This window comes from Euprymna scolopes, chromosome 25, assembly GCF_053919585.1.
Source record: "Euprymna scolopes isolate OS-2025 chromosome 25, ASM5391958v1, whole genome shotgun sequence".
In the NCBI taxonomy this organism is placed as follows: Eukaryota; Metazoa; Mollusca; class Cephalopoda; order Sepiida; family Sepiolidae; genus Euprymna; species Euprymna scolopes.
In genome coordinates this window covers 107,090,264-107,114,457 of record NC_136506.1, presented here as the reverse complement: position 1 = coordinate 107,114,457, position 24,194 = coordinate 107,090,264, and the positions used below count along the sequence as shown (strand labels likewise).

At 36.6% G+C, this 24,194-nt stretch overlaps 1 protein-coding gene across 2 annotated transcripts in view; it reads right to left on the bottom strand.

Moving 5' to 3' along the window:
- The window catches only part of LOC145247555 (dipeptidyl peptidase 4-like), a 376,657-nt gene that overhangs the window by 116,045 nt on the left and 236,418 nt on the right, over positions 1 to 24,194 (bottom strand). For both annotated transcript variants that reach the window (XM_080109399.1, XM_080109400.1), the window contains exon 3: positions 21,491 to 21,586. In XM_080109399.1, the coding sequence (XP_079965525.1) occupies positions 21,491 to 21,586 (96 nt within the window). The remainder of the gene's footprint in view (positions 1 to 21,490; positions 21,587 to 24,194) is intronic.

Sequence of the window (24,194 nt, the reverse complement as noted above, 5' to 3'; positions counted from 1 at the left end):
CTTGCTGTGATTGTTTTAGAAAGAGGTGCTCAACTGAGCTTCAATCTTCGGTTCCTTCTTGTGAAACTTTCAAAAAAGAATTCATCTTGTTACCACAGTTACGCCGAAAATTTCCTATCTTCTTCCATGTGTTTAACAATAAACATAATTTCTATGCATACATTTCCTTTACAAGGATTTTCCATCTGTGGAATGCATTTTTTTTTTTTTACAAGGGACTCACCACTTATCAAGGCCAAAAGGCCATTCAGGGATAAGGGTTAATGAAATTAAGGCGGTAGTGTAGTAATTGTTAATGGTGTAAGTTGAGTACAATTTAATTATTTAAGGAGACACTTCAACAAGAACTTGTTTACATTAGACTTGAAGGCTGCCATACTGTAGTTGACTAGGAAGTAGGCCAATGGAACAGTGCTCCACAGGCGGGCAGTTCTAGGAAAGAAGCTGTGTTTGTGGAAGCTGTGTTTAGATTTAGGCACAAATAGAGATTGAGGGAAATTGTTGACAATGGCTGTAGCTAATCGAGTTGCAACAAGACTGCTTCCCCTAAGACTACAACATGATCTTCTGCAAAATCAATGTCAGCAAACGTCATATATTGTTTGCGGAAATTCTGGTGAATGCTAGAAACATGGAGAAAAGAAAAGTTTTTTCTGTTTTTTTTTTTTTATATTTTTCGTTGTAGTAGAAAGACAAGTTCTTACTGTAAATGTCTTACAAGGAGAAACAAAGATTGGAGCTCAGTCGAGCACCTTCCATAGAATTAAAGATAGAGTAACGAGAGACTAGCAAAGTATTTAAGGGATTTTAAGGAACAGAAGATATCACCCACCCCCCCCATTTCATTTGGAACTCCATCATCTGGAGAGAACTTGAATGCCTACTAGACAATCCTCAAATGTCTAAGGTTTCTCTCTGCAGGGATTTGTCAGAATACTTTTCCCTGAAAGTAAACCCTGACTAAATATTCAAAATAAAATGGTATTTATGGCCAAAATAAGATCTCTTCGGTATAGCTAACCCACACTAGTTTTTACAAGGAATGGTGCACCTTCTTCAAGTGATGTTACCTCAAATAACATCATGAAGCTGGATACTCTACCAGACTAGATAAATTTTTGTCCAGAAATCCAGTAAGACGAAGAGAGCACAAGAAAGATATACTATAACATTAACTGGTCAATTATGGAGAGAAAAATTAATATTCTTAACTTCTGTACTAACTCAACATTTTAGATGCAATTCTCTATCTATATAAAAGCCAAGTACGTCCAAGGATGGAATACTGTTGCCATATCTGGGCAGGAGCTGCTAAAAACAGCCTATCCTGCCTTGACAGAGTACAAAATAGACTTTGTGGCTTAGTGGGGGATGCCCTTTTCTCTACCCTGCAACCTCTCTCCCACAGAAGAGACGTTGCGAGCCTGTCCTTGTGTTATCGTTATTTCCATGGCAGATGCTCGTCTGAACTCCAGTCTCTGGTCCCCCCTCGCCAATCTTTCACGAAAAACACCCGTCTAGCTGAATCCACTGTGAAAAATTTCCCCCACTCTTTATCTGTGCCTAAATCAAAACGCGGATTTCATGAACAAAGCTTCTTTCCTAGAAGTGCACGTCTGTGGAACTCTGTTCCGTCTGCCTGCTTCCCTCCGGACTACAACTTGGATGTCTTCAAGTCCAATGAACCGCCCCCTTAAGTAAACACTTCAGCAAATCTCCTCACTAAATTAATGTACTTGCAATAACCCTTATCCCTGAGTGGCTTCCAGGCCTTGATAAGTGGTGATCACTGTGTAAAAAAAAAAAAAAAAAAAAAATATTCGAATATTTATGCATTTCATATAGCAATACACATGAAAAAATGTAAATTGCTTAAAATATTTCAATACTGGCATTTATAGAAAGAGCTTGATGAACTAAGAAAGAATCTTTTTAAATTTTTAAAATCCAATTAAAATTAAGGAACTTAAGACTTTTTGTGCCTCACACGTTTGGATATTTTTCCCTCTTTAAGACCATATGTGTTTTGTCACATTTTTTGCACTACTTTTTCAGTAAGAATGTTATATCTTTGTTAAAACACAACATTAAGCCATGAAATTTACCATAGAAGTATTTTTGTGTTAATCCCGAGGAAGTGACCCCTTGATTTATGAGAACTTCGACTGAAATAAAATGTAATAAAAGTGAAGGTTCTATAAACAGAATCACTCCACTACGATTAGAAGAGGATTATAATGGCCACCCAAGATCAAGGCTTGATACTTTTAAGAAAATGACAATACATGCACGCTCTGCCACACAGAAGTTAAGAGTGTAAGCCACCTGACATCCAGTTGTAAGGTTCTGTTGGGGGACGGCTATTATACCATGCAACACAATGGAGTATGTAAATATCTTCACTAGACCATTTATAAAAAGTTGAATATCGAATGCAGCAGAAAATCCTGGGAACATGTTTACCAGAAAGAACAGTTGGAAATAAGTCATTCATCATCCATTATGACTATGCAATCCCTACAGCTACGTACCTTGAAATGGAACTATAAAACCTGACATAGTGATATGGGACGAGAGGGAGAAAGAAGCAACCTTAGTAGAAGTTAGTGCCCCTAATGATGCTGGGTTAAACAGAGTCGTGAAGGAAAAGACAATGAAACATCTAGGTCTTATGTACGACATGAAAAGAAATTGGAATCTTAAGAAGATCTCCATCATTCCAGTAATCATAGGAGCAACTGGAATGATGAAAAAGAATTTAAAAACTACCTGGCAGATATAGCCGATGAACCAAGTGCAATACAGATAGAAATAAATGCACTTAAAAGGGATGGGTCGAATCTTAAAAAGATCTCTCGGTTGGAATGTATAAGATAGCGGGTAAATGTCTGATATCCAGTAAGATGCCTCATCCTCAGCTAGAAAAAAACGATAAAAAAAAAGCAAAAAAGCAGTGTAGAGTGTTTCCAATAGTCATTATGTGTTGGCATAAAATAACCACCATGAAAAAGTTAATACGCCATAAAAACAACGGATCTCCTTTCTTTCCATCTATCGTCTTTATGGCTGCTTTTAATCAATTTCATGATAGCAACCACCTGAGCACGTGCACGCACGAAAAAGTAGGTTAGTAAAATGATTGATTTTTTGGTTAATGCTGCTTGATTGTCAAATCGGAACAGAAAACCAATTCTTGCACTCGAAATCAAATGTTCCTAATCTCAGATTTCCAACACCATTATTTCTTACAAGTAAAAATATGCTTCGTCTGGTCGCATATTTTTACTTGCTTAGTAAAGTAGTATCATGACAAACGAACATATACTACACTATCTCCATGTCTTTAAAGGATAATATTCAAATCTAATAGGTCCCACTCTATTAACCAACCTCCAACCTCTGTCCCATCACCACAATGCCGCATCCCTATGTCAGTTTTAGAACTACTTTAGTGATTTGATGAACTCATAGCACTTGTGCCCCCTTCACATACATACCCCTCGACTAACCTGACAATCAGCAAAATCGCACCCCTTCACTGTTGTGATTCGTAGATGCCGGAAAGCCTTCTAGTCTAAAAGACATGAAAAGACAATCTTTGATTTGTTCAATTCTAACCAACTTATTTTGGTAGATATTTCATCATAGAATTGAAATGTAAGAGATCGTAAGCGGCCCAAATACTTCTGCTGCTGATATTTCCAGAAACAAAGATGTCTTCCTATTGAACCGTCTTTGTTATTTGCTGGTTAATATCACTAAATCCATGAAAATTGGCTACAAATCTTCACAAACTCTGATAAGGAGACCAACGCAGACACAATGGAAAAGTGAACTATTTAATATTATTATTATTATTAGACTAGAGCACGTCATATACCGAGTTCATTTTCAAGGAAAACTTTGAAGAGTTTCAAAATTATAAATGATTATAAACAAATTCTTGCACTCCAAATCGAATATTCCTAGTCTCAGATTTCTAATACAATATAACAAAAATATGCGACCAGACGATTACTTTGGTTTACGGCATATCATATATTTGTTTGTAAAATTACTTTTTTTTTTTTGGTTTGGTTTACGGCATATCATATATTTGTTTGTAAAAATACTTTTTTTTTTTGGTTTGGTTTACGGCATATCATATATTTGTTTGTAGAAATACTTTTTTTTTTTTTGGTTTGGTTTACGGCATATCATATATTTGTTTGTAAAATTACTTTTTTTTTTTTGGTTTGGTTTACGGCATATCATATATTTGTTTGTAAAAATACTTTTTTTTTTTGGTTTGGTTTACGGCATATCATATATTTGTTTGTAGAAATACTTTTTTTTTTTTTGGTTTGGTTTACGGCATATCATATATTTGTTTGTAAAAATACATTTTTACAAACAAATATATGATATGCCGTAAACCAAACCAATCATTGTGGAATCAGGAAAATAAAACAAGGATCCGACATTTAGAATTCCATGTGTGATAAACAAAACCAATAAAATTGTGATATCTCCTTCTTCTTCTTCCATTATCTTCTATATATATAAAAGCCAAATCTGTGTGTATGTATGTATGTTTGTTTGTAACGCTAAAACTTTTGAAAGACGGAACCAAACTTGACAAATTTGGTATCATATCGAAGCCCCATCACCCGGATGACAAATATCGAAATTTCACGTCAAACGGACCACAAGAAGTTGGTCAACTGATCAGTTATCTTCGAGGGGGGGGACCAAAAAAACCTGTCATTATCTATATATATAAAAGACAAATGTTTGTTTGTAACGCTAAAACTTGAGATGAAAGATTCCTCTCCCCTAAGAATAAAACATATGTTCAATATCTGCTTTTGTTTTTTCATTGTTTATACGGTCCCGAGCAACGCCGGGTAGCCCTGCTAGTCTATCTATAATATAAAGGGCAAAAATCTGTTTAAATGTATGTATGTATATATGTTTGTATGTCTGCCTAAAACTTTCGACAGAGGCAACAGATTTTCATGAGATCAGTATCGTTTTGAAGCTTGACCCTTCAGACAACAAATATTGAAAAATTGGCCAAAAACATTAATTCTTTCACCCTCAACTAGGTACTTTTCTACAAGGAGGATCGTTTTTTTTCACTGACATTTTTTGCAAGTCATTCAACCCTTGCTTCCGCGACATCACATAGAAGGTGCTATTCGGCCACCTGTGACGTCACAATCACGGTGGGCACATCGGTAAGAAAGTCTGTATTTTTTTCACCTCTTTTTCCTCTGGCATGATACGGCCTGCTTACTACTCCGATTTTTTTTTTTTCGCTCGCTTACACACACCTCCACTTTCTTTTCTGCCTTTGTGTCACAGGTTCGAGCCTGCCTGCTCCTACTTTTTTTTTTTTTTGCTCAACACACATCTCCAAACACCCGGGCACCCAGGTTAGTATGAGGGGCGTGCAATAAGTAATGCCACTGACCCACTTCCCATAGAGAAATGAAACTTGGTACAGTTATTAGTCTTTCTCTACATAGGAACCACCCAGAGTTATGCATTTTTCCCATCGTTTGATGCAGCTCTGGAGACCGTTTTTGTAGAACACCCCAGGTTGGTCCTCCAACCACGACGTGACTTCAGAAATCAAGGCTGCATTATCTGGAAAACGCTTTCCTTTCAAAAACAACTTCATGGCTGGGAAGAGGTGAAAGTCAAAGGGTGCAAGGTCAGGAGAGTAGGGAGAATGGGGAAGGATTTCATAACCATATGCCTGTGCTTCTGATCTGGCGACATGCGAGTTGAGGACCAGAGCGTTGTCCTGCAGGAGAAGGGTACCTTTGCTGATCTTGCTCCACCTCTTGATTTTGATAGCTTCCCTTAATTTCCTCAAAAGTGAAGCATAATAGGCTCCTGTAATTGTGGTACCCTTTGCCAGAAAATCTGTCATCACTACTCCATCCTGGTCCCAGAAGACTGTGAGCATGACCTTGCCAGCGGAGGGCTGCACCCTTGCCTTCTTTGGATGTGGTTAGTCCAAGTGCTTCCATTGCATTGGCTGGGCTTTGGTCTCTGGATCATAGTGATGGACCCAGGTTTCACTCTGTGTAATCAGTCTTTTGAAAAACTTTGACTCATCTTTTTGGCACATTCATCCTCGAGCACTCGACGCGTTCTCGCTACTGGAATGGTGTGAGCAACCTGGGAATCCATCTGGAAGACACCTTATGCATATGCAAATGGTCATGAATGATAATTTCCACAGACCCTGTACTAATCTTGACATCTTGGGCTATTTGGCGAATAGTAATGTACCAATCTCCCAAAATGGCAGCCTCAACTTGACAGACAGATGCCTCATCAATGGCAGAAGGGGAGGGGCGACCAGATCTGGGAGCTGTTTCCACAGACTTCCGGCCATGTTTTAATTCACAATGCCAGCGTTTTACAAGGTCATATGATGGGGCATTATCACCATAAGTTTCTTTGATTTCATCAAAAGTCTCCTGTAGTGTGCGTCCTTTCAAATACAAAAAACAAAAACCGGATCACTGCTCGACAGTCAACAGGCTCCATTTCACACCTGACTCAGTTCAAACACCTGTAAAACAGAAACCACAATTAGTTCAGAGCTGTAATTTGCCACATAACCCGTAGAGATATAAATCATTGCACATGCAAAATTTCAGTTAGATCAGAGAACTGGAAGTGGGTCATGGGCATTACTTATTGCACGCCCTTCGTATTATATAAATTTCAGTCATCTGTGTTTTTGTATGTCCACTAAAAACTTCTGTCATCCGCATGGAACTGGCACGAACTAGGAACCGTTAGAAAGAGTGATCTCTCTAACACATAATATCAAAAAATTAGAATCAAACCATTCATCATTTCATGTAGAAATGTCGTTTTCTTTAAGTTGAGGGATCAGGTAAAAATGTTAGTTTCGACGCTGTTTGTTAATCACGCATGCACGAACGGTCGATTCATTGTTTCATTTTAAAAAGCTAAATTTGCTATGCAATAACATCTGTAACCTCTTGGTCCGATCAATAACGCGTTCGCTTATGAACTTATGTTTTGCAAGTTTGCGTCCAGCACACATTTTTTTCTCTTCCCTATTTTTTTAAATTCTCAACTACGCATGCCCACCACATGGTATTTTTTTTCTTTTAATAACACAATAAGATGGAACCCAAGTCCCATTTCTTTCTTTTTTTTTTCATAATTTTTTTAACTATATTTTACGACCGGGCAACGCCTCGCCTTGCTAGTCTATTATATAAAGAACAGTTGTCTGTGTGTTTGTATGTTCAACTAAAACTAAAAATACACAATAAACTCCTACAAAATTGGTATTTTTTTTAATGGCCATAACCCAGGAAAAATAATATCTTAGTTTAAAAAAATATTCATTCTTTTGGAGCTAAATGTTAATTGAATGTTATCAAGAATTAAAAACATTTTTTTAATGTTATCAAGAATTAAAAACATTTTTTTAATGTTATCAAGAATTAAAAACATCGTTTTAATATTATCAAGAATTAATACAAACCAATAAACGACTAGTATTTTTTTTTTTTCGAATGTAAAGATGTTTATTTCGGATTTAATTAATTTTTTTCTTAACTATTATCATTTCTTTACAAAGAAAGGGGGTCAAAGAAGCTTTGTTTTAATAGTGCTGTGGAGGCATCCTTAATTTTCAGTTTTACTCCTGTAATGTGGTCATTAATTTTCTTAAACAATGTCGTTACATTTTAACACCCGGGGCCCAACACGTTGTGTCAGAGACAGTTGTAAGGCGACAAACAAAAAGAAGAAACCCGACTCGGTATTTTTTTTCAGATTTAAAAAGTTTCTTTCCCTAGAAATGTCCGTCTGTAGAACTTAATACCATGGAGCTGCTTCTCAGCTGACTATAACATGGTTGATTTCAAGTCTAATGTAAATAAGTTCTTGTTGAGTCGTCCTCTTATATAATTAAATACTACCCAAGTTCCACCATTACTGATCATCACGACGTTGTCTCATCATCTACCGAACACTTACTAACCCTTATCCTTGAGTAGTCTCCAAGCATCGATAAATGGTGAACCCAAGTAAAAAAAATTTCAGTTACCTTTCATTACCCTGTTTGATATTGTGCCAAGAGAGTTCTTTCCAGTCAATATACAAACTGAGAAATGTTTATTTTTTATTTTTGGACTAGCGTGTGTGTGTATGTTTGTGTGTGGGGAAGAGGACGCCTGTCCTTGCCCGGTCATAAAATATGCTGAAATATATGCAGATTCTGTATTTATTATTACAGAGCCAATTCTCTCTTGAATATTATATTAAACATATTTCATTAATTAGAAGAGACGTTCTTTGTCTAATCGATTCCAACTTCCAAATAACGGGCTTCAATTTTGGCAGAAATTGGTTGATGTAAGTCCGAGTACTTTCCAATCCCTCTGGATTCATATTTAGGTATAGATTGACCTAACTGGTTCTGAACAATTTATATAATTGTTTTATTTATTTATTTATTATCTTATTTAGTAAAAATGTATCAAAATACAATTTTAGTTTGTCAACGTTTCAAAACATGAAACACTTATAGAGTTTTAAGAATAATTTGTTTTTGTTTTTTTGTACAGTAAGATTGTATACAAATGTATAAAAATATAATTTTAAAGTATAAAATGCATGGAAATTTAATTAAATTTTTTTTATATAATTGTTTAATTTTTTTTTCTGACAACAATTCTGTAAGAATTCTATAGGCTTAGTAAAAATTCTATAGTCTTACGGAATCTGACATTAATGCAATCTTGCACTGGTTTAATGAATTAATATCCATTTTAGGAGAAAAGTTTGCATGAACTTTTCAAAAAGTATGTTATCAATCCCTGTTCTTTGGCTGACAGACGACCTCTATTGGCCGTTCTTGAAACTAAAATACACATATTCGTCTCATGTTCCTGATCTGCCGAAGTGCCCAAAAACTTTACATTAATGTTTTATTAAAAATAAAAAAAATGTCTCTTTTGTTTAATTAAAAACTCTTTTTTGTGTTATAAGTTTCTTATATTTATTTTACTAAAACTTTCTCACCCCCCCCCAAAAAAAACGACAAAAAACATAATTTATTTTCGATTGGATCCTGAAATTGCATTTGTCTGCCCTTGCTATGCACTCTTCCAAAGTCCAATCTGAAAACCAAAAAAGTGAATCAATTGTACTAGTGCACAAGTGTCTAAACGTTTTTTTTTTTTTTGTACTACTTTGTTTCTTCTTATTTACTTGCCTCCCCACAATGGCATAATTAGACACAAGTTTTTAATGTGGGGGAAAATTCAGCTCCCCAAAAAGGGTCATCCTGTGTTGAGACAAATTTTTAAAAAAAGTTCACATATTGTTTCATACTAAACTTCACACAAATTAGGCACAAGGCCATTCAAAAGTGTGGGAGGGGGGTCTATTGTCACCCTTGACACTGTACCTTATAATTGTCTAAGCTATTCATAGCTAGAGTCTTCAATCACCATAATACCACATTCACTCCATGGATTGTCCTACTTAAGAGTCCCAAATCGATTTTTTTTTTTTTTTATCTTAGCCCAAAGGTCAACGTCAGCATATTTCTTTAAAGCAACCAATTGGATGGTTGTAAAAATCTTTGTATTTAAAATTTATTTTTCTTCTGTTAAGGCTTGGGAATCTAGTCGAACTTACTATTTCATTCATATCTGATAAGGGAGGGGACGGAAGGTTATAAGCTGGGTTCATACCTTTTCCCAAGAGTATTAGTGAAATTGACACATTAGCCGTGATAGAAGTTGAACCCAGTACGTCAGGGTCACAGTCCACACCAGTGACATGCAAATAATTTTTCAAGATAGGTGCTCAAATAAACAAACAAAAAAAAAAACGTAAAAAATATAGTCATGGTTGGGTAATGCCTACAATATATTCCTCCGAAAAGGGCAACTTTAAAACAGGAGTAAAAGGGGCAGGTACTTGTTCACTCCTAGCACCCCCCTCTCTGCACATCCCTGGTCCACACTGCTAGCCACTACATCAGCACCAGGTCAAACTCAGCACGATTGCAATCATTATTGACCGCATGAATAATAAACAAAAGCGACTTGGTTAATATTTTATTTTACTCTCATCTAATTGTTTGAAGAGACTGATGCAACACAATTGTTGGCTGCTGCAGCATCTTGTCATCACGTGCTCATCACTTTTCGTCCAATCAATATAGTGTCCGTGCCATCAAGACTCAAAAATAAGTCAAATCAAATAAGCATCAGAAAATCCCTGCACGAATTGATCTCAATTTCAACAATGTCAATTGTCGCATCAGAGATTGTCGAACCTTGTCGAAATGTAGAGTAATCCATTCATGTTTTTTTTTTTTTTTTTGGTGTTTATATAATTTCACTTGTAATGGCTCTATATATTTATTGAGCACTATTGAAGAAATATTGTTTTTCTGTTTACTACATTTGAACTTATAGGAAAATATGTTTATTCAATTATATTTCACGTTTTATTTCTACAAATCCTACTGTCTGAAACAGTAGCATGTCCAATGACTCGACCATATAAATTTGTCAATATTGATAAAAATATATCTTGTTCTTTTTTATTGAGCACTCTTAATAAGCTTATATATATATATATATATATATATATATATATATATATATATATATATATATATATATATATAATTTGAGGTTGCATTTTTTTTTAGAGGTAAGGTCACCAATGAAATATAACAAGGTTAATACAAGAGTGCTCAATACCGAACTAGAGAAAGGTATACTTTTTATTTGTCTTTACATAAGCAGTAATGTGTTGCTACAAAGTCATGAACATGTTCCGGTCTTCTAGTATTTAGTAACTAGAGATCTCTTCAGACAATCATGCTTATATTCAAAAGCGGAATTCTTAATGAAAAACGAAAATCAACTTTCAGCAAAAGAAGGTTTTTAGTAAGAAAGGGCCAAGTGGTGAAGTCCAGCTGTGCGGAGAACAAGGTTGGTTGGGTGTGGATTTATTTATTTATTTATTTTTATGTTAGGGTTAGAGAATGGACTAGGTAGGGTTGGGGTTGATAAGTTAAGTTTTAGGGCCAAAGTAGATATAGATGTTATCTTCAACAAGCGTTTGCTCTGTCTTCCTGCTGCTATATATATATTTTTTTTTACACAGTGATCACCACTTATCAAGGCCCGGAAGCCACTCAGGGATAAGGCTATATATATTTGCAGTCATCCACATACAGTACTCTTTAATGTATCAGAACTAATCAGTGCAGCTAGATTAGCACCTTTCCCAAGCTGAGAATTGAACCTAGAACCATAGTGTTGATAGCCGGCAGTTCTACCTATCGACCCACGGGAGCAGCGCCCGTAAATGACCTCAACAAATGTCCATTTCAAACATTCGTCCACCAGTTTTATTGTGCTCAAACCGCTTGTTTACAAACAAACAGCGAGCCTATATATATATATACATATATATATATATACATATATATATATATATATATATATATATATATATATATATATATATATACTGGGGGTTCCAAAAGTAATGTCTCCTATATTTTATTCTACTCGCATTGACCCAAAGGGATGAAAAATTGCATTGCTATAATAACTTAATTTATGCATTCATGATCTGAAAGTTTCATTTCTCTGTTGCAGTTATTGACGGTGTGAGACACAACTATCGTACGTCAGAAACAGGCATTAAACATGTTAACCGTACAATACAAATAATATCTCAAATCATATTTATTATAATTATTGGAATTTATTTATTTTCCTCTAACTGATTGGTTGTTGCTTTGTCCCTTTAGAGCCCCATGGATTGGCTAATAGGTACCTCAATTCCTACTCTCTTAGAGGTCACATGATCCAGCCTATAAAATCCTTGCACAAGAATCAGCGTGTCAATGTAATTATGTGTGCATGGTTTTACTCATTTAGTTAAATACTTCCTGTTTGGTTGGATCCGAAATATTTGCTTAATACCGATTTTCGAGTTTATTTTTAGCATAATTCCAGATTTGATTTGCTGAAACGTTTGAAGGTTAGTACTCTGCTAACACTACATCAGTCAACACGTGATACATACAGACGCACGCTTTGGTCACTGAACTCCCCCGCCATGTTTAGCACGGATTGATTCAATGTTATTTTTATAGATTTATTTCCACCGAGACACTAATTAAAATTTCTATTCTTGATCAAACACAATTTTTACATAAATAAATCGATTCACTACAACCAAACTTAGTCGTTCATCAATCATTTTAATCAAACTGACCTTTTCTGCCTCCTTTTGTCTTTCATGAAGAGTGGGACAATAATCGTCTGTCTGGATGGAAATTTATATGATATTTTTTCTGCCATTATTAACCAGCAGAGCGTTACCACTGTCGACCAAATATTACATTGCAAGTGTGTGAGGTCTATATATATATATATATATATATATATATATATATATATATATGTGCGTGTATATAGTGTGTGGTATATAATGTATTTTGAGTATAAAATGAGTTTCTTTGCGTTGTCTACGTGTTTCATTATATTCTTTGTAGATGTGTGTATAGCTGTTTACACATATACATTGTGTGCAGTCAGCACCAACCCTATTCAGGGTTTAACCAGCTTCCTTCTCCAGAGAAAGTTTCATGGGAGTATGAAGCTCACAAGCGGTCCCCAGTCGCATGTATATCCCTGTTAGGGGAGATGACAACGTTAGGTTTTTGCAACTTTTTGCAGGGAGGTGTCGACGTCCTCCTACATACAGCACCTGGAATTCCCAAACTGGTCACCCATTTTAGTAATGACCAGGCTCAACTGCGGTGATCTGACGGGGGAACCGGTGTGTCAACGTGATTATGCCGTATGCACACACATACCCATTACACATATATATACAGTTTCAACAAGCCATATGACATTTTATAAAGAAACAGTTCCTTACAACAAAGGGATGGAACATCTGGGGAATTCCATTACCTTCATTCATCTAGATCTTAATTGACAAATATACCAAAGCTGAAATGAACATTCCTTCTAAAGAAACGACCAGAAGTCTCTGGTTATAGTTTTGGACAGCTTTTATTTCAAATGTTTTCCTGTTGGAAGAATGCACGTGTCTTTAGATTCTGCTTTTCCCCTTACAGGGCCAATAAAGGCCCTGTTTCCAATGCTCCAACTCTCTCCATCCATCTAGCTTTCTCTCTACCTCTGCTTGTATTTATTCAAACTAATATAACTCACATCTTTTAACATGCGACTTTAAATCACGTTTTTTCGATGTTATTTTAGAAACTTTTGTTTGAGTATTTTAATACTCAACTCCCAAGGCCGCATTTCTGATGCTTTTGTTCTATTGTTCTAGTAATCCATTCCAAATTCCGAACCTGTAACATTTTTGTCTTTGTTCATACAGACAAATAATGATGTTCTTTTATCTAATATTTTTTAACTTTTAATAATAAACGATTTAGGAAAAGCTAGGTGTCGCCCTGGCACCACCACCACCACCACAACAACAACAAGCAAAATGTCTATCTAGCATGTATACACAGTTTGATTAAATATTGAAGCAAAACCTGGCTAGTGAGGATTGAGGACATGAGAAATATGGGAATCATACAATGAATAATCTAAATCTAAAGCAGTATAGAAGTCTTTGATTCTTAAACGATTATCCATCTGATACTGGCCAGACTAATCAACATGAATAGGTAAGATTCTTAAAATTTATACTAGAATTGCCTGCAAGGACTTGTGATATAGTGGATAAAGTACTTGGTAAAATTCAGTTGTAAAGTTACACTTTTGAACCTTGAAGGTTCAATCCTCAGTGTGGACGACACTGAAAATACAATTGCTAATTACTTAGGACTTCTACCCAGTCATGGCTGACAGAACAAAAGTATGCTACTGTGACATGACTGTTCCAGGGACGATTGAGCCCCCCCCCAATTGATTTTTGACTGAGATAGCTTGTGTGTACACACTGAAGTGTCGGTTGAATCACTCCCCACCTCTCTGTGATGCTCCGTCTCGCCATAATCCCCACCGTTAAAAAAAAAGGAGTGAATTATTCGGATTTGCATTTGTAAAAAAAAAACTTGCATATATATTTTTTTGGCTCTTAATAAAAAGACTAGAAAGAAAAACAAAGTTTTTTTTTTTTGTGTGGATTGAATTGTCTAACCGCCAGATGGCGATTTATTGAGTTACTGTTTTTTTTTTTAGCATATAACCGACCTGATGCAAGGAGGACTGAGAAACACTCGACTACGATTGAAAACTGACCAAGTGCGACCAGGGAAATGAATCGGAAGGAATTCTGCTACATGAGAAGGTCGCACTATCTCTGTGGATTAAATAAAGAGTTCCATTCGAAATTATGTCCCCCTCGCGAGTACTTGCATGTCTCTAGGACCCGCATAGCTATGCTGGCAGGAGATTCATCTCCTAGTAGGATCACCCAAGCGAGACAGGTTGAAGGGTAGAGATCAGACTAAGAGCACTCATTGGTTCTCCAGGTTGGGGGTTAGAATAGGGCCAAAAACCCAATTCTGCAAAAGAAAGTTACAAAAACCACAACAACATCATATGTGGACTTCTTGGTCTGGGATTAGGGTTCTTTCCAGTAGAGTTCATGATGCGAGCAGGTGAAAGCCTCTGGGAAGCCAGTGCACCGACAACCTTTCTGACGACCAAGACCAGGATAGGGACCTGAATCATCAGAACCCGATACAAAATTGATCACCCAAGGCGAAGATGGAACTGGATTGGCCACATGGGCCGAACTGAAAAGGACCAGCCAGAACTGGGTCCATTGGAGGAGCATTGTTCCGGCCCTATGTTCCCCAAGCAATCAAGAGGCTTAAACAACAAAACATTGGAAATTCTGTGCAGATTCCCCGAGTTCAACAGAAAGATTCTTGAGTTCAACAGGATACACCTGAAGGAGGTTGGAGGTTACATCAACTGAAACGTTGTGAAAATAGTAGTCTGAAGAATCCAACTAACACAAAATAAATAATTTATGAAGTTACATTTCTGCTCCATGCAAAATCTTTGCCAGATTAAAGATTGACTCATGGTTCTTTCTTTCTTTTTTTTTTTATTTTTTTACTTAAACTTTTAAGTTAGGAGAAAAGGCAACACAGGAAGAGGAGAAAAACAAAATAAATATGATCCCTCCTTGTAGAAATTGTTTGTAACAAATACTAGGCTAGCCACAACAACCATCAACAACTTCCTCACTATCTGCGCCTAAAAAATAAATGAAAATTCCATGAGCAGAGTTTCTTTCCTAGAACTTTGAAATTGAAACAACCTTCCAAATGTTAACTGCCTGCCCCCATCATCAATAATGAATTCCCTTCTCTTTTTTTTTTTTTTTTACATGGGGGTAACCACTTATCAAAGCCCGAAGGCCACTCAGGGATAGGGGTTATTGCATGTACAGTAATCAATGAGATAGTATTGTAGTAATCATTAGTATTGGGGGTTTTGATAGAGTGTCTTACTTAAGGGGGCGGTTTCTCAGGAGTTTGTTTATTTTGGACTTGAAGACGTCCAAGTTGTAGTCAGGTGGGAAACAGGCAAGCGGCAGAGAGTTCCACTGGCATGCAGTTCTAAGAAAAAAGCTTTGCTCTGTGTTAAAAAAAGCTGTCCATTTCACATCTCTTTATGTCAGCCTCGTTTTAATAAAATGAACAACAAGTAATTGTCAAGTCACCGTCGTCACCGTATATGCCGTTATATAAATGTCTCATCCTCTGTTATATGTTGTTATATGTACACTACACTATACAACACCAGCTCCTCTGAGGGAAACACTGTGTAAAGAAACCAGTAATAGGACGATTCCAATATTCCGTTCTGTTCCGAATGTCCAATTCCGATTCTAAAATCACTTAAAAATTACATGGGGGGAGGGTGTTCTTACAGAGGGGAGGGGGCTGGAGTTGCAGGTGGCAGAGGTGGGAGGTCGATTGTCCAGGCTTATGAAAATGGCATCAACCGAAAGTCGGTCAGATCCTAGGTCAAGGCAGCGATCAGATGCCTCGGGAATAACGTCAAAGAAGTCAAAATGGGAGATGAAGAATAGGTCAGCGGGACTGACCGACATTTTAGACAATGCATAGTGGAATGTTCTGACGTCGTCTGTACTAATAAAATAGAGGCCAGATCGTTATTTCCATGGTAGGTGCTCGTCTGAACTCCAATATCTGGTCCCCCCTTGCCAATCTTTCACGAAAAACACCCGTCTAGCTGAATCCACTGTGAAAAATTTCCCCCACTCTATATCTGTGCCTAAATCAAAACGCGGATTCCATGAACAAAGCTTCTTTCTTAGAACTGCACGCCTGTGGAACTCTGTTCCGTCTGCCTGCTTCCCACCAGACTACAACTTGGATGTCTTCAAGTCCAATGTTAACAAATTCCTAATGAACCGCCCCCTTAATTAAACACTTCATCAAATCTCCACACTAACATACTGTACTTGCAATAACCCTCATCCCTGAGTGGCTTCCGGGCCTTGATAAGTGGTGATCACTGTGTAAAAAAATAACAAAAAAAAAAAAAAAAACAGACAATGACAAAAAGAAAGAAACAGTGACCACGGGGCGGAGGGGGGGAGAGCAGACACATTATTTCTCTGTCATTCTGTAAACACACCACCCTACGACGTCCTCCATGCTGTCAGCGTTGTCACTCAAAATTAAACATTATTTTCAAATCATTAATTCCTTTTATGTATTATTTTAAAGTACAAAAGACTTTGTTTTGTGTTTACATTCGTTATAAAGGTATGCCTAATTGTACGGATTTCAAACAAACTACGATTATCGATCCAGTTTTATGAATAACACAATAGGATGGGTTAATTGGAGAGTCCTCATCTATTTTTTTAAATGTAGATATAATTTAATTTTTTAATTTGATAAACTTTATTTTTAATGTAGATATTTTAAATGTAGATATAATTTTACTTTTTAATTTGATAAGCTTTATTTTTAGCAACATTCTTTGATACTTTCTTTTTGAAAAAGAGATAATATTCTCGAAATATTAAAACCTTCCACCATTTTGGTTATCTCAAACAATGTCCATATTTACTGATTTGTATTTATGATTGTTTTTGAAAAATAAATGCATTTATGAAGACCAAAAAAAAAACAAACAAGACCTTCTTTCGTTTGTCCATTTTTGCTAATACATCACACCAATTCAACTGCCAGTTCCCTACATATTTATTTACCAGCAATGCTTCAAGCAAATTACCTTTCCCTTTTATATAGATATCTTTTTTCCTTTTTTTTAAGTAAAATGTTTTTGCAATTATATTTCATGTGTGTGTTGGGGTGGAGAGGGCTTCCGTAAGCTGTGGTGAAGGTAACCTTTCTAGGAGAAGCAAATCTCTGATTTAAAAAACCATAAAGCGGGAGACCAGTACCCGCATTAAGCTAGTCTGCAGTTTAACTTGTTGATGGCTATCTTGCTCTTGATTGTTGCTGGATCTCAACAGTTTGAACCGAGAGAGAGACTTAGCTGTCGTACAAAGCTAAGACTCTGTAACATCATCTGTGTATAGATACTCCCTCAGGCATTTGTCTATAAAAATGGTCTTGTGGCGATGGAAAAGTTGTGACATGTGGAGGCTTGAAATACTGAAAACATGTAATAATTGATCCCAATGACCGTCTTCAGTGTCATGAAGCCTGCTTGAGTGTGTGAATTCACCGGTAGGACAAAAAAAAAAAAAAAAAAATTGGGGGGATCAGGGACTTTAAGTGTCTGAGGAAGTGGCGCTCGTCTGACAAGACGTTGCAATCATCATCATGTATGTATGTATGTGGTGGTCAAGGTCTGGTGTGGATGTGAGTTAAAAAAACACACAGATGTCTTAGCGTCTTACTGTGCTTCTCCCAGACAAATCAACCCCACGTGCACGTCCTGACCACTGCCATGCAGACGGGGCACTGATGAACGGCGAGCGTCCTGCGCCATATAACTAGACCTCCACTGCCTTGTGGGCCAAGGTTCTTTAAACCAAAGGCTAAGGGTGAAGTAACCCTGAAAGAAATCTCCAGAGGAGCTTAGGCCCTGTAAGCTGCGGCATACATGACCCACCGTCATGTGGAATATGCTTTGGTGCCCAGCAACCTAAGTCCCAGTCATGAATCAAATGGCATGATGGGTGGAGAGGGTGGGTGGAGAGGGCTCCCATAAGCCGTGGTAAAGGCAACCTCTCTAAGAGAAGGAAACCCCTGATAAAAAACCTGCGGCAACTGCTGCTTCCAATGATGTTGACTTTCTCTTCTTGTTATGTAATGAGTGTTATTTTAGAAGGTACCAAATCTGAGAGTATGTTTCATTGTTCTTATTTCGATGACGACTTATATATTTGTTGTTGTTCATGTTGTAAGAGTCTTCGTGTGTCCATGTGTGTGATCATGTTGTGAGATGCTAGATATTATATATATTCATTGTGAGTGTTCATATTGTCTTAGAATGTTCATGTTTGTGGAGATAGCATATTGGAGACATAAACAGGGTATATATAAAGAGAGAAACAGTTCTGTATATATATAATAGACAGTGTACATGTTACTACAAGAGCACCAAGCCTGTAATTCAACTAGAAGAGGTTTTTGAATATCTTGATAGATAGACTGAGAGATAGTGCGTTTGACATTTACGTTTTGACAGTTGTACATTTTTATCAACGCAAAGTTCATATTAATTTCACTTTACCTTTGTTTTGGTGATGATGATTTTCACAAAGTTCTTATAATATAAATGGACAATACCTTTTCTGTTGAATAACAACACGAAGATGCAGATACAAAACCACATGATGATACGTTTATTTCTTCTTCGACCGGTCGGACATGATTTTGTATTTCAGGGATTCAAAGTTGTTACATGGTTATCTCTAAACCCTCTCACTTCCAGAGGGTGCCTTGACTCTAACGGAGAATCGGTCTGATCTCCTCTGCTTCTCTGCTCTGACTGATCTAACTCTCTTCTTTCTTCTTCTCTGACTGATTCTCATTCTGACTTATCAAACTAACTTCATAACTCATGACGTCACTGCAGGACCAAGCACATGTCTCTCAGAACACATGGCATGACATGCCTCCGTGTTTAAGCATGCATTGTTATTCACATGTTTCTTACAAAGCCGACCCTCTAACCTAATTTTCGTAACCCACTTTACAAATAACATTTTCCATTGTCCGTTTTTAAATTCCTTATTTTAATGTTCATTTTTATAACGGAAACAAAATCCATCATTACATTCCTTTTTCAATAAACAGATATCTAACTATTTTGTGTGAGCTAAACAATGGCAATTCCACATTCCTTATTTTCAATAACATTCTGTATTTATTTTAACTTATGATTAGAATTCCCAATTCCAAATCTAGCTTTGCAAGTTCGAATCCTTGACTATCCTATTTCATATTTACTCACAAGAACAGGCTGCTGTTCTTGTAACATTCTTTTTGGTTCAATGTGGCAGTTGTTTAGAGAGTGGGATTGTCTCGATGCAAAGTCTTTCCTCACTATAAAAAGTTTCAAGCACAGGCATTACTTGATATGCAATGGAATACACATTTTGCAATCTGTGTGTATCTCGATAACAAAAAGGTTGGCTTTAGCCTAAAATGGCAAATGGACATTCAATAAGGACTGATATAAATATGGGCGTCAATGGAAATAAGGGCTCTGGAACTTTCAGGGTTTGGCCTGGTAGGTGTTTGGGGCACCACAGCTTGGACCCGATCATCAGTGAATGTGCAGGACTATAGAAAGTTCATAGAAGTGACCGTCTGGCATATGCTGCTAGTTGTGCTCATGTTTCCATCATTTGAGCCAGAGATTTATTAAGTAATGGCAATACTCGAGAATGAGTTGCTGCCATCATGCATGTATGTATGTATGTATGTATTTATGTATGTGTGTATGTGTGTATGTATGTATGTATGTATATATGTATGTAAGTATGTATGTATGTATGTATGTATCTATGGGGTGGAGAGGACTCCTGTAAGCCGTGGTGAGGGCAACCTTTCTAAGAGAAGCAAATCTCTGATCTAAAAAACCATAAAGCAGGAGACCAGTACCCGCATTAAGCTGGTCTGCAGTTTAACTTGTTGCTGGCTATCTTGCTCTTGCTTGTTGCTGGATCTCAACATTTTGAACTGAGAGAGAGACTTAGCTGTCGCACAAAGCTAAGATTCTGTAACATCATCTGTGTATAGATACTCCCTCAGGCATTTGTCTATAAAAATGGCCCTGTGGCAATGGAAAAGTTGTGACGCGTGGAAGCTTGACATGCTGGAAGCATGTAATGATTGATCTTAATGACCATCTTCAGTGTCCTGCCTGCTTGAGCGTGTGAATTCATCGGTAGGACTAAAAAAAAAAAGTAATTTTTGGGCTCAGGGACTTTAAGTGTCTGAGGGAGTGGCACTCGTCTGACAAGACGTTGCAATTATCACATTTATCATGTATGTATGTATGTATATCTCACAAAACCTTTCGACAGAGGTGACAGATTTTCACGAGATCAGTATCGTTTTGAAGCTCAGCCATTTGGATGACAAATAGCAAAAATTTGGCCAAAAACATTAATTTTTTCACCCTAAACTCGGTTATTTTGAAAAAGGATGGGTCGATTTTTTTTTTCTGACATTTTAGCAAGTCATCGTCATCATTAGATTGACTTTGGTTAATTTCAACACTTTTGACTTCTGGTCGCGTCATGGAGACATCAGCTAAGACGTCAGATTTTCTTTCACTTTCTTTTTCACCTTCGCGACATGGGTTCGAGCCTGCCTGCCTACTACCACTTTTTTTTTTGTTTTGCTCAACACACACCTCCAAATACCCGGGCAACGCAGGGCACCCAGGCTAGTAGATAATTAAGTTCTAAATTAGAAAATTAAAAAAAAAATCGTTTTTGGAATTGGAAATTAGGCCCAAAATTTTACCAATTCAGCACTAATAGTGATAATCCCAAAAAGCTAAAATTTTTCTGATTCCTGATTCTGATTAATTGTTCTAACTTTAACAGAAATAAACAAAAACAAAGCCCTTGTAGGGACATTAATTAATCCATATATCCAGTAAAAAAAAAAAACAGTTCCATTCTGTCAAGTTAGGTTGTTGAAATGATTCCCAAGGCGAATTTTGACTGACAGGTGTTAGATTGATTGATTCTGGCCAAGCAAACAGCAATTCTTCCATCTTTGTCAGAAACATCACTCATTGATTTTGAGGACTAAAGGGCAAAAATATCTGATTAAAAATAAATTAATTTAACCTTTATTGCCTGATCTACAAGAATCTGAAAACACAACTTTTTAAAGGTATTGCGGAGTAATATGCTGAAAGTTGTAGCGTTTTATGAAGACGCGTCTAAAATGAAACACAAAACTGCAAAAATTTTTACTTACTTGAAATCCAATCAACAGAAAAATAATTTGGTTTGTAATTCATATCAAATGCGTCATTCAAGGTAAATTTTTCCCCAAGTTCCTCCTCGACAGAGCCTGAAACAAAAAGAAAAATAAATTAATGAGACAACTACATGCATGTGCATGTATGTGTGTGTGCATGTGTATGTGAGTGTATGTGTGTGTGTGCGCATGTGTATATGTGCATGTGTGTGTATCTGTGTGTATGTGCATGTGTGTGCATTCGTGTTTGTTTCTTGCTTTCATCATAACACAGTGAATTGTTATTTTGAAAATTTTACTGTTAACTCACTTTTTATTTAAATCAAAAAATGCCATAAAATAAAACGAAATTTAACAAAATCCTTTTTTAAATTCATGAGATTGATAAAATTGATTATTTGTGTTAAATGATTTAAGGCTCTCAAACTTCATACTAAAAGTACTTGGTAAAAATTCAGTTGTGAATGACATTCTTCTGAAGGTTGAAGGTTCAATCCTCAGTGCGGACGACACTCAAAAAAATGCAAATTATTTAGGACTTTTACCCAATCATAACTGACTAAATCAGAACATGCTATATTAGTGGATCAAATAAAATACATTTCCATTTTGAAATTCCATGCAGATTCCCGAGTTTGACAGAAAGATTCAGAAATTCAACAAGATACACCTGAAGAAGGTCGAAGGTTACATCGACTGAAACATTGTGAAAATAATGCTCCAGATGAGAACAGTAGTCCAAATAATCCAAATAATATGAAAAATACTTTTTAAAAAATAATTTATTCATGACATTTAATCTACCGGAATGCATTTTGAATCAAGCATTTTAATCTCTTGTAAAAAAAAAAAAAAAAAAATATATAAATGATGACTATGTGAGCTTAATCTGAAGAGATTTTGTCACTCAGATTCCAGAGAACACCATTTGTTATTTCCAGTGAGTTTCACAGGCATACAGTTCTAAGAAAGAAGCTTTGTTCACAGAATCTACGCTTAGGCACAGATAAAAAGTGGGTACAGCTTAAAAAAAAAAAAAAAAAAACTGGACAGGAAAAAACAAATCACCTGGAGCAGACTGTCAAAAATCAAACAGGCAGTGGACACCATCTGTCAAAAATGCAGCCTAGGTGAAAGGACAGTGGAACATGCCATGTACAACTGCCCTTGCATCCATCAACCTCTCATTGAAGCCTCTCCCCCTCAGATACTTTATCAAGCAACCCATTGCTGGCACTGATGACGTGGCAAAGATGGGTCCAAATTTTGGACCTTCCCAATGTATCATGGTCCGGCCTTTCATAGTCCAATCAACTTCATCGATCTTCATTCTAGTCTCTCACTCATCTTCAAATCCCCAACTTCCCAACTGATTATACCTGATTTTGCGTTGCTCAACAATGGCAACAATAACAATAGGGAGAAGACGGTGGCTCATTGGTTAACAATGCTGACTAACAATCTGAGGGTGACAAGTTCAAACCCTGGTCGTTCCACAGAAGCACTTTCACTTTGGGACATTGGCAACTTTCACATGGTCTCTTCCATGAGTACCTGATGTCTTAAAGAAAGAATTCTAAATAGAAAGATATCAGCAAAACGAATACCAATAAAATCATCAAACAAACATCAGATGAAATTGTTAAAATTCCTATTTTTGCATTGCATTCTCAGCGATCGGGCAATGTCATTTTAAAAAAAAGATGCATAAACACGAAATATCCTTAGCATATTATTATATGGTAGTGATGGGACGATGCCAATATTTTTACAGATTCTGATATTTATAAATTTGTAAATAATTAACTATGGAGTTGCTATTTTTTCTAGTGACACAAGGTCGGAAAGTGATGATGTCAAGTCAGTTCCCCTAAAGGAGGGGCACTCTGGCCTATCAAAAATTCCTGTTCGTATTGCCTGGTAGAGGCGCCTCAGGCAATAAGCAATAACCCCCTCCCCCTCTCTGAAAGCCAGGTGGCAAGGTCTGAGAGGGAAGACTTCCTCGGTAATACCCAGGTGGCGTACTTCAGTCCTATAACGTAGACCAATTCCTGGTTCATCCCTTGTTGGGATAATTGTCATAAACAGATTTTCTAAGCAACTGAAGTAGCAAGGAAATCAACCCTACAAAATTAAAATAATTAAGAGGTAAAATGATTGACATGGATACAAGATGGAGGGTCAGGAGACTCAAGGAGGCAGTACATATGCTAAAAATGAAAAATTACTAAGTAGACCAAACCTAGAGGTTAGTAGCATTTGGGAGTTGTAGAAAACACAAAAATTATGCATCCTTAAAATTTCAGCAATGGAAGGGAGATAATCCCCTGTTGATCTTTATTAGAGTTGCCTCCTTTTTGTCAACCAATTTTTTTTTACGCACACAAAACCATAGCCATAAAATAGAGACTAACTCAAAGGATACGAAAATATCTACGGAGCCAGAAACTTTTCCCTTTTCTTTTCTAATCAATACAGCACCTAGATGGTCACCCATCTGGCACTAGCCAGGCTCAACGTTTCTTAACTTTAGTGATCTGATGAGAACTGGTGTGTCAATATGATTATGTCACACATAAATATATATACACACACACTAGAAGGGAGACTCGATGTTGCCTGGGATTGAATTAGGATTAACAAATGTTCCACACCAGACTTTAATGTCTTCAAAATCAGTGAAATCGCCCACTTTTTTATC